The following is a 15,501-nucleotide window of genomic DNA, read 5'->3' on the forward strand; positions in this document are numbered from 1 at the left end:
GAGAGAGAGAGAGAGTGTGTGTGGCGTTGGTGTGTGGTGCTAGTGGGCGGTGGTGTTGGTGATTCGAGGTGATTGTGGTGGTGATGGTGATGGATATATGTATGTATTTGTTAAATTAAAAACTGTTAATCACTAAATATTATTGTCATAATCACTGGTTTGTACGTTTGTACAGTAAGGAGTTTGTACTGGAGTAGAACCCTATATATATATAAAATAAACTTTTAAATTTGATTTTTTTATTCAAATAGGCTCATTATATCCTTGAAAAAGTAAAATTTAACTGAATTACAAACTTTATATAAAAACTTTAGCTGTGTAGCATTTGTTTGTGTTCAACTACAACAAACTAGCTAACCTTTGATTACTTTATTTAAATGTAAAAGTTTAGTGGTTGATAATAGAAAAACCCAAAGAAAATACTGGAAAATACTTGTAAGCGTGACAAAGTGGACTTGAAAAATATAAAAATAAAAATGGTATAAAATATAAGAAGCCAAAACTATCTAGGGCTTACCTCCCCTCATTCACCTCCCAAATACTCAATCGCAGATTCACACTCCCCCCTTTCCTTCTCTCATCTCTCTACACATACACACACAGTATCTATGGAATCTGTTGTATTATAGCTCTCTCTCTTTCTCTTTATCTCTCTCTCTCTCTCGCCATCTCTCTCTCTATCTTTCCGTCTTTCTCTCCCTGAAACAGCTGCGTAGTGGAGTAATTATACTATTATTATGCCCACTATGGAAACAACTGCAAATTCAAACCCCACTCAAGCTGCCGAAGAAATCAAAGTCTTGGCTAATGATGCTTTCAAAGGTATTCTTTTCTTGTTTTTGTATTTTCTTGTTTTAGATTTCTTGTCTCTATTGTTGTGTTTGGTTGGGGTGAATGATTTCGGAAGGAATGGAATGAAAAATGAACTATCTTATGGATGATTTTTAAGAAATTTCATTCCTTCCTCCATTCAATTCCCTACCTCATATGCTAGATATCACCCCTTCCATTTGAGATGGAATGCTCTATTCTCTCTCATCCTCAATTTCTTCTCAAATCTCATCATAGCAATTTTGCACTCTTTCAAATTTTTTCAAAACTTTCTTCCTATCTTTATTATTTTCAAGTATTTTTTACTCATTTCATTCCATTCCATTCCATTCTCCCCAACCAAACACAACATATGTGTTTGTGTGTCTGCAAGACTTGATTTTGAAGTGACAGAAATTAATTATATATTAGTTAGGGGAACCCATTTTGTGCAATTTACTAATTAGGTTTATTTTCTCAAGTTGTATATTATTTTAGTTTTTGGGAGTGGTAGGTGTTTGTTAAAGATTGAGTTTAATGGATGTTGATGAAAGTCTTTCAATTGGTTTTAAATATGCTGTTTTAATGTTGATGGTGGAGTATATTGACTCTTAATGCAAAGTCAACCCAAAAGATTATTACTTGTAAAGACCCATCTGATTTTTTATGTGAATTTGTGTCTTTCCAGCTCACAAGTATTCTCAAGCTATTGATTTGTATAGCAAAGCAATTGAATTAAGCAGTGAAAATGCTGTTTACTGGGCAAACCGTGCTTTTGCACACACTAAACTGGAGGAGTATGGTAGTGCCATTCAGGATGCGACAAAGGCAGTTGAGATTGATCCTAGATATTCTAAGGTATGAATTGTCTTATGAATCTGTTTTGCATTCTATCCTAATTTCCCGTTTTGTGTGCTGAATCTGTCTGTTGGGGGTTTGAACGCGTCACAGGCTTATTACAGACGGGGTGCGGCATATCTTGCAATGGGGAAGCTCAAAGATGCATTGAAGGATTTCCAGCAGGTTCTTTTACCACTCTTAAATGCCTTTTTATATAAATAAAAAAAAAGAATTTACAAATTACCCAGGCCTTTGTTATTCAAAAGTTTTGCATTAAAACAAATGATTGATTTGCTATAAATTAAATATGATATAGCTGTAATAAAACAGTATACTTTCATGTTAAAATGTTATAAATGTACGTGGCCCTGCTGAATGATAGTTTTTCTTGGTGGACTCATTAGTTTCACTGAATTCTTGTGTAAAGCTTTTCTTTTGAAGCCATTACGTGTTCAACAACTGCAATCTTGTACCTTAGTAATGTTAATTAAAATATTCCATCATCCTTCTTCTACATGTTATAAAGTGATCAAGTATATAATGCATCTGTAATGACTTATAATTTTTAATAGAGGTTGCACCCAAGTTTGCATGCCACTTCTCAGAAACATAATAGGTTTTGACATCTATATCCTGTATTCTTGTTTCTTTTCTTTGATTAGGTAAAGAAAATCTGTCCAAATGATCCTGATGCGACTAAGAAATTGAGGGAATGTGAGAAAGCTGTTATGAAGCTCAAATTTGAGGAAGCAATTGCCTTACCTGTTACTGAAAGACGTTCAATAGCTGATTCTATAGACTATCACACTATAGGTATAGAATATCAAACCTTTTCGTCTTCATTTTTCATTTTTTAGGAGTATCTGTTTTCTTATTGCTATAGTGCTTTGTTAATGGTTTTACCTTTTAAAAAATGTTAAAGAATACGTTCATCATTGCCCTGGGAAACTTTTGCAGAGGAAAAATATGGTGAAATGCATGTTAATATAATATAACTGATGGTATTTCCTCTGTTTTGTATTTCTTTCTCTATTTAAAATTGTTTGTTGCCATGATTTTTTCCCTGTACAAGTTTTTACTTCAAATGTTGATTTAGAAGCTGCTTTTTGAGTTACTGGTGCGAATGAACTGTAACAGAGTGTTGTGAGTCTAGAGAGTTGTAACTATGTGGTTTTCTTTCAAAAGAAGGCAGCCATTTGGTTTATACATATTATCAACCTTATGAATCGAGAACAAGAATCCTAGATACTTTCAGTGATATTAATCCGGCAAGTATGGTATTTGTGGTAACGTTATTGACCATTACAATACTCTATGCAATACACTGCTATGCAGTTCTTTTGTTTTTCCTTCTGTTGTATATTATCTATGTCACAAACTCCTCAAATATGAACCTTTGAGGTCTTGTCGAGCATTGAACAAACCCTGGCTCGGGTAATGCAAGAACTTAGATGATTAGAAAAATAAAGTTTTTGTTATTGGTGGTCATAGTTTGTTGTGATATAATGATGACTATGTTGACTTATCTGCTCTGCTATTTGGTTTTTCACATCGGGGTTCATTAAGGGAAGAATTTGATTAGTCAGATGGATATTGCTGCTTCGAGGGCTGTATCTTAATGATTTAGCAGATAAATAGAAACTTAACTGACAATCGAAGAGTCAGCATTATCTGCAGCCTGCTATATTTAAATCTACTGAAGTTTCACTGGTACCAAAGTGACTGTTTTCTACAGACTTTGGCTTGATATTGACCTTGCTGTAGGATTCAGGTTTTCGGTATCTATTATTGTTTAATCCTTAGGCTAGAACGTGCCTAGTAAAAATTCTGGATCACTTAAATAATACGTCTTAAGTATATCTTAGTAAAGGCATATTGGCTCATGCTAATTAATTAACTAGTTATGGTTACGAGACCGGATGCATTTAGTTATTACCATTTTACCTATCTTATTATTTTAGGGACACATCCAGAATCATCATTATTTTCCCCCCAAGTTGCTGCTGTAGCAGTTGTACTATTGGCGGTACTGGTCATAATGATGGGAACACAAGCAGCCACAGTGGTGGCGACAGCAGCAATAGCATCATATTTGTTGTTCAGGAGGACATGGTGGGGTGGCTACATGGGCAATATCTTTACGAAGAGTCGAGCGCTTAATCTAGGTGTGAGCTTTTAGAATTTAAAATGGGATATCCAGGAAAGAGGAGACACGGGTTTAAAATCTAGAACAGAACCACTAAACTTGTAATTAGAAACGATTTCCAAACCTTGCTGAAACTTTACGAGTTAAAAGATTGTACCTAGCTATGAGTTTATACTGCATGTGATATCTGATTTGTCACAAAATTACCATATTTATTAATGAGTAGCTGTTCTTCGAAATACCATTTCAAAGGTAGCATGTCGAATTGGGTTGAAATTTTGCTGTTAGTCTTCAGATCCAATAGCAATCTCCTTGAACTTTCTTATTACTTTCATAGGAAAAATAAAGTTATTTTGACACCTGAAATGGACAGATATTGGTGCAAGTTTTGAGATCATCAGAGTATTATGGTTTGTCATAGGGTAACATATGTTTTAACCTAAAATCAGATAACTTTGATAGATGCTGGGGAGTATTGTTTATGAAAAATAGAACTTCGAAAAAAAAGGGAAAGTATATTGATTATTGAACATGTGTTTGTGAAAAGAATGGAAATGAAGTTGTTGCATTTGTTTCTCGATGGATTTCGATTATGATACATATTGATGCTTTTCATTATAAGTGAATGAAAGATGTCAAAAAATAAATTGGAACTCAATCACCTTTCTATAATGCTGTTTTTTGGTTTAACCTCCAGATGTGGAATCACAGTACACTGGGGCAAGAATAGAGGGAGATGAGGTAAGTTTGGAATTTGTGAAGAATATGATGGAGGACTTCAAGGCTCGAAAGTGCTTACACAAAAGGTTGCTGGTTGAATACATCAACAACGCCCCCTCCCCTCCCAGCACAAGAACTTCAGTCATATCACTGTTCACCCACTAAAGTTTGTTTTTTATGTTACAGATATGCGTTCCAGATAGTCCTACAAACAAGAGACATGCTGCGAGCATTGCCATCGCTTGTTGATATACATGTTCCTAATGGAAAACATTTTACTGTTTGTGGTGATGTGCATGGTCAGGTAGTGACTTTATGTTAATGTTTTGGCTTACGTTGTATTATCATTTTGCTGTATGACAGAAAATCCTTTCTTTGATTGATGAAACCTTATAACTATATGATATCCAAAACCACATGTGAGAATAATACTCAAGGCTTAAGCACGCTAGTATTGTTGGATCTCCATTTATCGAATTTAGGAGCTTGGTGCCAGGATTGTGAATTTGATGACCGTCCAATAAAACACATAATTGGTGCCCTGTATTAATGAATATATAGATTCTTCCCTGACAAATTTTCTATTGTTGTCAGTAACACAACTGATACCTACATGTTTTACTGTATGTTTGCAGTTTTATGATCTAATGAATATTTTTGAGCTCAATGGACTTCCATCAGATGAAAATCCATATCTGTTCAATGGAGATTTTGTGGACAGGGGGTCATTTTCATTGGAGGTCATACTTACACTGTTTGCATTTAAATGCATGTCGCCATCTGGTAAGCCTACAAAGTTCTTGTTCAGTCGATCTTTTCTGTTTGGCATTATAAACACATTATGCAATACTGGTCTCATGAATCAAAAAAATGGAGGACTGAACAATTTTTATTTTTTTATCATTTGTGATTTAAGTTCTGGCTAAGGTATTGCTTGGTTTTTTTAAGTTACATCAATTCTGCATCATTTGTTAATATTACTACTGTATGTGCTGCAGTCAAGGTGACCTTTGGTTTGGGATCACTGCTACTGATATTATCATATTAGTACTTGTTTTTGTGTATATATCTATGTACCTTAGTTGCATCACATCACATTGAATTTTACAGCTATACATCTTGCTCGTGGCAACCATGAGAGCAAGAGCATGAACAAGATATATGGTTTTGAAGGCGAGGTCAAGTCTAAGCTGAATGATACCTTTGTGGAACTATTCGCAGAAGTTTTCTGTTGTTTACCTTTGGCTCATGTGTTAAATGACAAGGTTTTTGTGGTCCATGGAGGTCTTTTCAGTGTTGATGGGGTGAAACTCTCTGACATTAAAAAGATTGATAGGTTTTGTGAGCCTCCAGAAGAAGGTATGCATCTAGTGCACTTCTCACATGATTTACCTTCTAGTAATAAGTTGAAAGATGTCCTCAGATGGAACTTATTTTTTTTGACAAGAGGATAATATTTCCATTGATAAAAAGTATCGAGAATACAATGTCCGTAGGAACAGAGTTTCTTTCACTCAAAAAAGTATATCATCTAACCAAAAGTAAGCAAGTACTCCTGGACATTTAGACAATATTGCCCTTAATGTTTGAAAAGATAATACACCAAAATAAGGCCTCGTTAACCACTCTCATCTGATCAATTATATTGAGAGTGGTATCAAATTATGAGCCTGTCTAGATAAACTTAAAGAAGCTGGCTTGTGAATTGAAATTTCTATAATGAAATTTAAAATTTAGGTTAGTTTCCGTTTGGGCAGTTTTCTTGTTGCATAATTTAATACTTGTTGAAATATAAAAACTAAATAAATTTTATAAGTCGTACTGCGAGTGATATTATTAACTTTAGTTAAGTAAAATTATAGAAAAAATTAAATGGTCAAAAAAAGTACCTTTTTACCTATTTCTGGCTTTAAGTTGTTATTTCGACTTAAAGTCACTTTTTAACTTATTGCACAAACACATAATTTTTTAAGTTAAGTCAAAAATGAATATTAGTCTCTGGCTTTAAGCTCAGACAAACAAGCTCTATGTCTTTAACTTGTAAATTAGATAAGTAAAGTGATAATTACTAGAAATTTATATTTCACCTTCTCAAAGTTTCACTTCATTCATGGTAGTGGATTTAATGCAAAGAAAATTAGATCCTGCTCTGAGGAGCTGAGGTTTGGTACCCTAGTTCATGTTGGGAACTAGGAACGAATGAATACCCTGTGCTAGACTGGCCAAACACCAGAATTTATAGTAGCAATGGTGGAACTATGTTGGTGCAGAGAGGGGGGGGGGGGGGGGGGGGGTTCACTGGCCCCTATCATAGCATATAAATACTGTTTTAGGTGGTTAATAACATCTTTTAACTTCATATTCCATTCATGACTTCTTCAGTTGATCCTTTCTGTGGAAAACTGGGTTAGACCTTCAATGATGTGTACCAGATGAAGCCAGTCAATTCTGGCTAACAAAGAGGGTCAAATTTTAATTAATTGTTCAAGTGTTCATCGATACTTGTTATAAATAAAGCCAAATACTTCTCTTGATTAAAAAAAACTTATATACAGGATTAGCTGTTTTTTGGATTTTATAAAGTGTTACTGACGGTTGTGATTTCTGCAGGTTTGATGTGTGAACTGCTGTGGAGTGATCCACAACCTCAACCTGGAAGAGGACCTAGCAAGCGTGGTGTTGGTCTTTCTTTTGGTGGAGATGTCACTAAAAGATTTCTACAAGAAAATAATCTAGGTATGTAATTCTTGTTCACACTTCTTTTGTTGTAATGGTAGGTATGCTAATGTTTTGTGCATATGCCAGATTTAGTCGTGCGCTCTCATGAAGTGAAGGATGAAGGGTACGAGGTTGACCATGATGGGAAGCTTATTACTGTATTTTCTGCACCAAATTACTGTGATCAGGTAATTTTGCATTTTCTAGAAAAAATAATACCAAATTAATAACTATATATATATATATATATTGTTTTTTTATGGTTCTGTTTACATTCCATGAATTCTCGAGCTCCCATGTACAGTTTTTTCCTACTCTTACAACTGACATGAAAACCAATCAAAACTTTTGAACTTTTGTGACATTGAAGAACTTAAAAATATGCAGCAACCACGGTGATCAGAAAATAATATCTGATTTTTTGACTTTTGATGTCAGATGGGTAACAAGGGTGCATATATTCGTTTTGAGGCCCCTGATATGAAGCCAAAGATTGTTACTTTTGCTGCAGTGGTTAGTATCTTCTGCAAATGTTATTTCCTCTTTCACTTGCTATTTTATATTAACATTGCACTAAAGTACATAGGTATATTTGTTCATAATTCTAATTCGAAATGGTATTTATTTGATATTGCAGCCACATCCTGATGTCAAACCAATGGCATATGCCAACAACTTCCTCCGAATGTTCTCTTAGTTATTGGATTGCTAATACGTATCTGTGTCCTGTCAAGAAACTGGTTGGTCAATGCTGCTGAAACACAATGTCATCTCAGCTAGAAAGTTGATAATTGCCTATTGTGCTGTGAGCTTGATCAATATCTAAACTTTTATTGGCCGTCTCAGATGTTCCAAGACCCATTAATTTTAATTTTGTTGGTCAAGGGTAGTGTTAAAGGTGAAAATGAAAAGCACGACTGGTAGTCTATATAGTCTATAATGGATGTCTTGTCCATCCGTTTGTATTTATCAACTTGCGTTGTTATAGATTTTCTTATTAGTTGGTGCTATGATATTAATCAAATAATATTATAATTCATTGCAAGTCTCTGAAAATTGGGGAGATGCATTTCTTACTAGGAATAATTCAGGACTCTTGGTAGACAGGCACTTTGAACATTTTATACGGATATGACATGCTGGTCGGTTGTAATAAATTTTCGCGACTTGAAAATTGCAATTGGGTGGTGGTGATTGGCAATTGTGTTAAAGCAATCTACAATTGTATGATATGCTTAATTTGATAATTGTGCATGGTAATGTGGTACTAACCTTTTTCGACAAAACGCATGGCAACAGTAATATTTTTTACGTTGAAAGACATTTTATTGCAAATGATATTACTTTTTCTTTGAATAAAAACAACATTTTGTTCTCTTAAAGACTCTCTTTGTAGTTGTACGGACATATTGTTAATTTGTAAAAATTAAAAGATCTTCTTTATTTTAGAAGTATTTCACATATTTTTTTATTTTTAAATTATTTCAGACATAAATCATCAATCATTCAATATCAATATATTTATATAAAGAAGAAGAGAGAGACGTTTAGGTGGCGCCTCTCAAAGCTTCATATAATTTCAATATATATATAAACACGGATTAAATTGAGAAAAGGGAAATAACTATATATATATATTTTTTGAAATGGAAAAAGAGGGATATCTAAATCTAAAACACAAAGTTGTAATTTTAATGAATCAAGCATGTAATAAAGAATAATTTAATTGTTTCTGCTCGTCTTTATTGTATATGAAAGAGCATTACAAAAACGACATCGTTTAGCGTTTTAGAAATCAGAGAAAAAGAGTTGTTCCCAGAAGGCAAGAGCCCAGCAGCTAACTCCATTAATGGCGTCGAAGCTTCTGACCCGGATCCGAACCGCATGTCGTACCCGAACACTCCCCGCCCCGACCCAAATCTCTCCTTGCAATTCACAAACAAAGAGGCTTATTCAATCGAGGCCTTACTCGAACGATATCAAATCCGAATCAACAGCTTCTTCCTCTTCTTCCCCAATTTCTTCTCTGAATCAAACTGAACTCGTTAAATTCTCCGCCATTGCTGATTCCTGGTAAATGACTAATTTACCCCCGTGTTTGTTGTTTTTGATGATTTTGTTGTAATTATATTGATTTCTGTTGTTATGATGATGATGATGAACAGGTGGGATGCTGATGGACCGTTCAAGCCGTTACATGTTATGAATCCTACGCGTCTCGCTTTCATTCGCTCAACTCTCTGCCGCCATTTCAGGTCCGTGCGTTCGTGCCCCCTTCTCTGCGTAGTCTATTCATGTTCTGAAGATTTTAATTAATTCAGTTAACTAATTGATATTTGAAGAATAATACTTGTTAGTTGTTACTCACTTGATGTACGTCGCTCAATTAGGTTTCCTCTCTGGCTGATCGTCGCAGAGTGTGATTTAGTTTAGTATTTTACGAGAAATTTGCCTAAGTCCAAGTATACATGCTTATACCTATATTAATCTCAAGTTTATTTAGTACTAGAAAAGTTACAGCCCGCTCCCGAGTCTTAAAAAAAGGCAAGCAGGAAAACAATTAATGTAATTTGTGTTCCTATTGATGCTCCCAAGTTTTTTTTTTTTTGAGGAATCCTATTTAATGAATCATGAACAATTTTGAATAATATGGTGTAAATAGTTTCAATCTCTTTCTTCCTGCCCTCCTGTTATTGGACCAAAGCTGCATTTGCTCAATCCATGCACCTAGAACAGATCAGTTCATGTTTTCCCCTTCAGAGTTTAAAGTTGAGCCTTCTATGGAAGTTACTGATCTATCATTATCATCTGAGTCATAATTTATTGTCTTTTTTTTTTCTGTCTCTGTTTGAGGCTCTTTGACAAGCGACTAAACCCATAAAAGATCATTGGTATTGATGGCCCAGTCTCTTACTTCGTCTCCATGTCAGGCTCTCTGACTTGGTACTATTGCTGCTGTTGGCCGAATTACTTGTATTTATGTACTATTACATATAAAATAATGTTAAATTTAGATTTTTATACCTTCATACATAGTCGTTGTTTAAGAATCAAAGTATAAACTTTACTCTATGTTAAAAAGAGATCTCGAGATATTCAGTTAGTCAACAGAAACTGTAAAACCATCATTGTTTTTATTACAGTTGACATATTGCTCTGTTTCACTGGTCCTAATATTAATTATTTTTTCAGTAAGGATCCGAACACTGCAAGGCCTTTTGAAGGATTGAAATTTGTGGATGTTGGTTGTGGGGGTGGAATTCTATCTGAGGTATGTCATATTTTAAGCTATAGGTGATTCACCACTGCTTTCTTTTCTATCCTAAGGGGTCTACTTGTATTTGCAATGTTGTATATCGATTTGCAGTCCCACGCCTTGTATATGGTTTGTGCTTTGCATATACACTTATATTTACAAAATGTTTAACTCTAAAGTCTAGACATGCTAGTTTGGTAGAGATTTACAGGCAAATAATCAGCAAGTAACCTAAAGTTTCTTTGCAGAATACATTATCCACATTCTATTGTTAAGGAATCTTGTTAGGTCTCTTAATCAAAACATCTGTAATATATTCAGTTTGTCAATGCTCATTTGCTATCTTGCTTTTGGTCTCATATAATTTAGCCTTTGGCTCGCATGGGAGCTACTGTGACAGGAGTTGATGCCGTGGACAAGAATATTACGATTGCCCGCCTACATGCGGTATAATTACTAACTAAATTGCTCATGAATATATTCTTTAGCTCTCTTGTAAGTCTCCATAAACAGATTTTCTCATCAAAAAATTAGCCTCTGTCTTACTTTGTGTTAAAAAAAGAAGATAACCTTTGTGCTTTTGAGCAATTTATTTTTGAACTGATTTAGCTATGCTTGTGAACATGTATACTCCTACATGTACAGTGCTTAGCAAACTGTCTTCACTGGTGGAACGGTGGACTTCGAAACTTCTACATATCAAAATAGTAAAGTAGCTAGTCATCAATATAATTTAGAATAAAAACTGAACACTTTTCTACATTCTTGTTTCTCACACAAATCTGATGCTGCACTTTTTCTCCTTTTTGACATCTATATATATTTGCTGAACATATCACACTAATAGCTGCATGGGCAAGTGACTTTTTCTCTATTTTACAATTGACTGCATGCTTTCTGATGCTATTATCTCAATTTCTTTTTGGATTGAAAATATGTACATTACTTTATGATTATATTTCTAAAAACATTGTTTGTTATCTGTGCTTTAAAAAAGTTTTTTTTTAATGGATGATAGTTTTTACCTAGACACATTACTTCATGACCATTTTTTTGTTGTCAGCATGTTCCAAATGTATCATTTTTTATGTAAATATATGATAAACGGCCTATCTCTTATCTCTAGAGCACTAATATTGTGCTTACTTTGAATATGGCCAGGATTTGGATCCAGTAACTGCATCAATTGAATATCATTGCACAACAGCTGGTACAGAACTTAAACTTATAGAACTGCTAGTACTTGATTTGTTTACTTCTTATAGCTATATATGTTACAGTTAGCTTTTTAAGTTTCAGTTTACAGACTTAGGTTTAGGAGTTTTTGGTGTCTATTTATAGCCATTCAATACTGGCATTGATTTAACAATAGGAATTCGAAGTTGTCATCGTTTTGTCTCATAATATGTATGTGTATATATAATAATTTGACTTTTAAGAAAATTTGTAGATACTTGAACTGGAACTTAGTCTTAAGTTTTTTGTATATAACTTTGGTTTCAGTGGCTCTGGTACAGATGAACTTTCAGCTTCTGTATTCGTGTTACTATGTCTAATACAGTTCTGTTGAAATTTGAAACTAATACAGGAATATGATGCTTTGGGAGTAGACGTCATTTGCTATTGTTTGTTTTCCTTTTAACTTTATTTTTAATATTGTTAATCTGGTACATGCTTGCTTTCTTTTGAAAAATAGGGCTTTTGTTTGTTTTCCTTCCACTAACGCCAGGCTGCTTTCTTTGTACTTTTTCTAAACAGGCTTTTTTTAATATGATGTCTCCCTCACATCCTGTAATTTCTTTCTTACTACTAAATATTCTTGTCTTTCAATTGACTTTTAATGAATCTTGTCTCCCTTGTTAAACAAGATTGTTAGCGTGTAGTGGTAAAGATGATTTTCGTAATTTAGATTTTTTATATAAGAATAGTAGAAGCAATGTGTATATTATATATGTATATCCATTTGACTGCAATTTTGTTCTCTATCTGCTGGCTTTGCCTTGTGCAACTATTTCCTTAGGCGGACTCTTGTAAATTATCAAGTATTACCATTTTTAATTAATTGCTTCTAATTTTTTGTGTTAATGGTTGCTATTTATGTCTACCTATATCTGAAAGCCTTTTAAGTTTGTATTTTGGGAACACTTTTCATTCTGATTAACAGAAAAACTGGTAGAAGAACAAAGGGAGTTTGATGCGGTGCTTGCTTTAGAGGTATAGATTCAAAAGCCCCATGTAGAGTATGACTTTTTAATTTTACATTTGGTATATGTTTGTTCTGTTCTTTGTTTTACAAATACAATAGAGATCTATGTGCTCTTTTGTATTCATGGTTTCAGACTCTGATAGTTAAACTCTTTGTATTTGGAATAAAGGAAAGTCGAAAAATCTTTCTCACTTTTAGTTCAGCACCTTAATCTCAAAATTCAGACTAGTCATTTCAAAATAATTGGTGGTAGCTGTCACCGTGATTTTTGTTTGCATTCATTCAAAGGAGGTCAACAGCCTTGTATTTTAGATGAATGGTGACTAGCATTCTAGAGAAGTCATAAGTAGTAACCGAAAGCATGCTTCTTTATTATGTATTTGTCTTGACTTGATTCACTCAATGCTTGCAGAGTTGCAGTCCAGATTGAGTATATATATGTATGTAAAACATGGACTAATCGTTCAGTAGTTAAATTGAACCTCCTTAGTTCCGCTCCTGTTCTAATGGTTTAAGCTCCATCGTCTTTTCTTGACCAGAATTCATATAGAGATAGTATTTTCATTTTCAGCACTTTATATGTAATCCAAAAGTTCCCTTTTTGATGCTCTTGCATCAGTGAGATTCCTATTTTGATTTTTGAATCTAATTAGGTCATTGAACACGTAGCAGATCCTACTGAATTCTGCAAATCCCTTTCGGCACTAACTGTTACTCAGGGAGCTACTCTGATCTCAACTATCAGTCGTTCTATGAGAGCCTATGCAACCGCTATAGTTGCAGCAGAATACCTCCTCCAATGGGTAAGTTTTCCTTTCCTCATACTTGCACCTTTGTGTTTATTACCTATTTTTCTGGGCGACAAAACTCGTACCTCCTTATTTTGGTTACACAATACATAAGTTCTGTGTACTTGACTACTTGTGTATGAGCTGTGTTTGCTTTTTTTCTAAACCTTTTCAATTTCTTATTGTGTGTACATAATGATGCTCACATGTCCATAGCCTTTTACCTTATATACCTATTTACCTGGATTTGTCACATTCAAAATCGTACTGATAAACAGCCATGATCAAGTTATTTAACTATTTCTTAGTATTCTGGTAAGCATGTGAATATCATAACGGTAGTGCTATTTGTCAATTGTGTTGGATGACATTACCTTGAAATACCAGTGACCGGCCTATAATAGGTTAAAACACTACATTTCCTCAGCATAAGTGATATATTTGATTTTATCCATTTTTCTTTTCTTTTGGAACGAATTCCTGCTTGAAAGGAGCAGGAACCTATCAGATTATAGCTTCTTCACTCAACAGATAGAAGCACAGAGCAATGCTTGCATCGCTGACTAATATTGATTAGTTATGTTTGTATATACTATTTTGTGTGATTACATAGATATCAATCTAAAGTCTAGTCTCCTGTTGAGATTTATGGTTATATTGAGCTCTAACTATTACGTAAAATATAGCTTCCCAAAGGTACACATGACTGGTCGAGCTTTCTTACTCCTGAAGAACTAGTACTTATTCTACAACGTTCTTCTATATCTGTAAGTTAAATTCTAGATATATATTTGCTGTCCTCTATATAATGTCCGGACTAGTGTCTAGTGCCATTGATTGATAATTTTTTGGTCATTCTTTGCAGATCCAAGAGATGGCTGGTTTTGCATACGACCCCCTGAGTGGCCGCTGGTTTCTAACAGATGATATTGGTGTAAATTTCATTGCATATGGTATGAAAATGAACGGATAGAAGCAATAAATTTACACTAGTTCTTACTAGTTATCGTGTGATCTCTAATATTGTTGGATCACGTCGCTCACTGTTGGAATGAGACTGGAAGAAGGTTGCAGAAAGGATAAGCTTTGCAGCAAGATATGTATCATTTTTGAAGGTGTCTTGTATGGCGATGCTGTATTATACTAGTGATATAGAATGTTAACATTTGGCCAAAATTTCACTGTTTTGCAATAGAGGAAATATATATTAATTTTTTTATTTTTTATTTTTACAATTTAGGCTTATATGCCGTACAAGACTATCTGCTCTTATATTTCTTAGGTTGACCCGAGATCCGGAGACAGAGGATAAACCCATCACTTGGCTATCAAATCTCGCTCAAATATATATTAATCTTAGTTAGAAAGGTAAAGATCAAGTACATATTATCGTATTCATATTTTTTCTTTGGAGTAAAATAAAAAATACATATGATTAAACACAAAGTTTAATTTCGGATATTTACAATAACTAAAAGTAGGAGATGGTATGGAGGATAAACCATGCAGTTTGATAAAACAAAATTCACAGTGAATGTAACAGATTGTGTGTTGGTGTATATCCAGTGCATTAGAGTGAATAGTTACGTCCTAGTAAACAAGGGATTAAAGCTAAATGATATGCACGGACTTTCGGGATAAATTTTGTTAGTTCGTTCTCTATGCACGTATATATGAGCACCATTTTGACACTTAAGTTGTATGTTTATTTACAGTTCATTAAAGAAAACTATGTTAAACCAGAGCTTTATTATCCCCCTTGCTACCGTGTTTACCGTTTGGCTGTGTGTATTTACAACGTTCGGAAATGCTTCTTCCTTGCATGATGATAATGAATACACTCAATCAGCTCTAACAGCAACCAACAGTTATCCAGATCCTGGAAATATAAGAGGGTTTCCGATCAGCATTGGTGGTGGTGGTAACAGCAATGGTGGAGATGGTTGGTTACGTATTTGGACTCCTTTCGGATGGATAATCATCCGTGGTGATGGTGATAGGCAAGGCGGAGGTGGTG

At 34.2% G+C, this 15,501-nt stretch overlaps 2 protein-coding genes across 3 annotated transcripts; both read left to right on the plus strand.

The window, feature by feature from the left end:
* Positions 1-498: 498 nt before the first annotated feature.
* Positions 499-8,273, plus strand: LOC108217601 (serine/threonine-protein phosphatase 5). 2 transcript variants are annotated; one of them, XM_017390439.2, is made up of 13 exons: positions 502-822; positions 1,499-1,668; positions 1,762-1,833; positions 2,313-2,463; positions 3,612-3,815; positions 4,494-4,602; positions 4,703-4,820; positions 5,152-5,299; positions 5,627-5,875; positions 7,127-7,252; positions 7,322-7,422; positions 7,673-7,747; positions 7,872-8,273. In XM_017390439.2, the coding sequence occupies exons 1-13, from the start codon at positions 738-740 to the stop codon at positions 7,929-7,931; spliced, it is 1,668 nt and encodes a 555-aa protein (XP_017245928.1). In that variant the 5' UTR covers positions 502-737; the 3' UTR covers positions 7,932-8,273. The 2 variants fall into 2 exon arrangements, with proteins under 2 accessions (XP_017245929.1, XP_017245928.1); XM_017390440.2 differs by lacking the exon at positions 3,612-3,815 and having other exon boundaries at positions 499-822.
* Positions 8,274-9,014: 741 nt separating this feature from the next.
* LOC108217606 (ubiquinone biosynthesis O-methyltransferase, mitochondrial) lies at positions 9,015-14,703 on the plus strand. Its single transcript, XM_017390445.2, has 9 exons — positions 9,015-9,307; positions 9,400-9,489; positions 10,427-10,505; positions 10,860-10,937; positions 11,652-11,700; positions 12,655-12,704; positions 13,350-13,499; positions 14,171-14,251; positions 14,350-14,703. The coding sequence occupies exons 1-9, from the start codon at positions 9,084-9,086 to the stop codon at positions 14,455-14,457; spliced, it is 909 nt and encodes a 302-aa protein (XP_017245934.1). The 5' UTR covers positions 9,015-9,083; the 3' UTR covers positions 14,458-14,703.
* Positions 14,704-15,501: the final 798 nt, after the last annotated feature.

Source organism: Daucus carota, chromosome 4 (genome assembly GCF_001625215.2).
Source record: "Daucus carota subsp. sativus chromosome 4, DH1 v3.0, whole genome shotgun sequence".
In the NCBI taxonomy this organism is placed as follows: Eukaryota; Viridiplantae; Streptophyta; class Magnoliopsida; order Apiales; family Apiaceae; genus Daucus; species Daucus carota.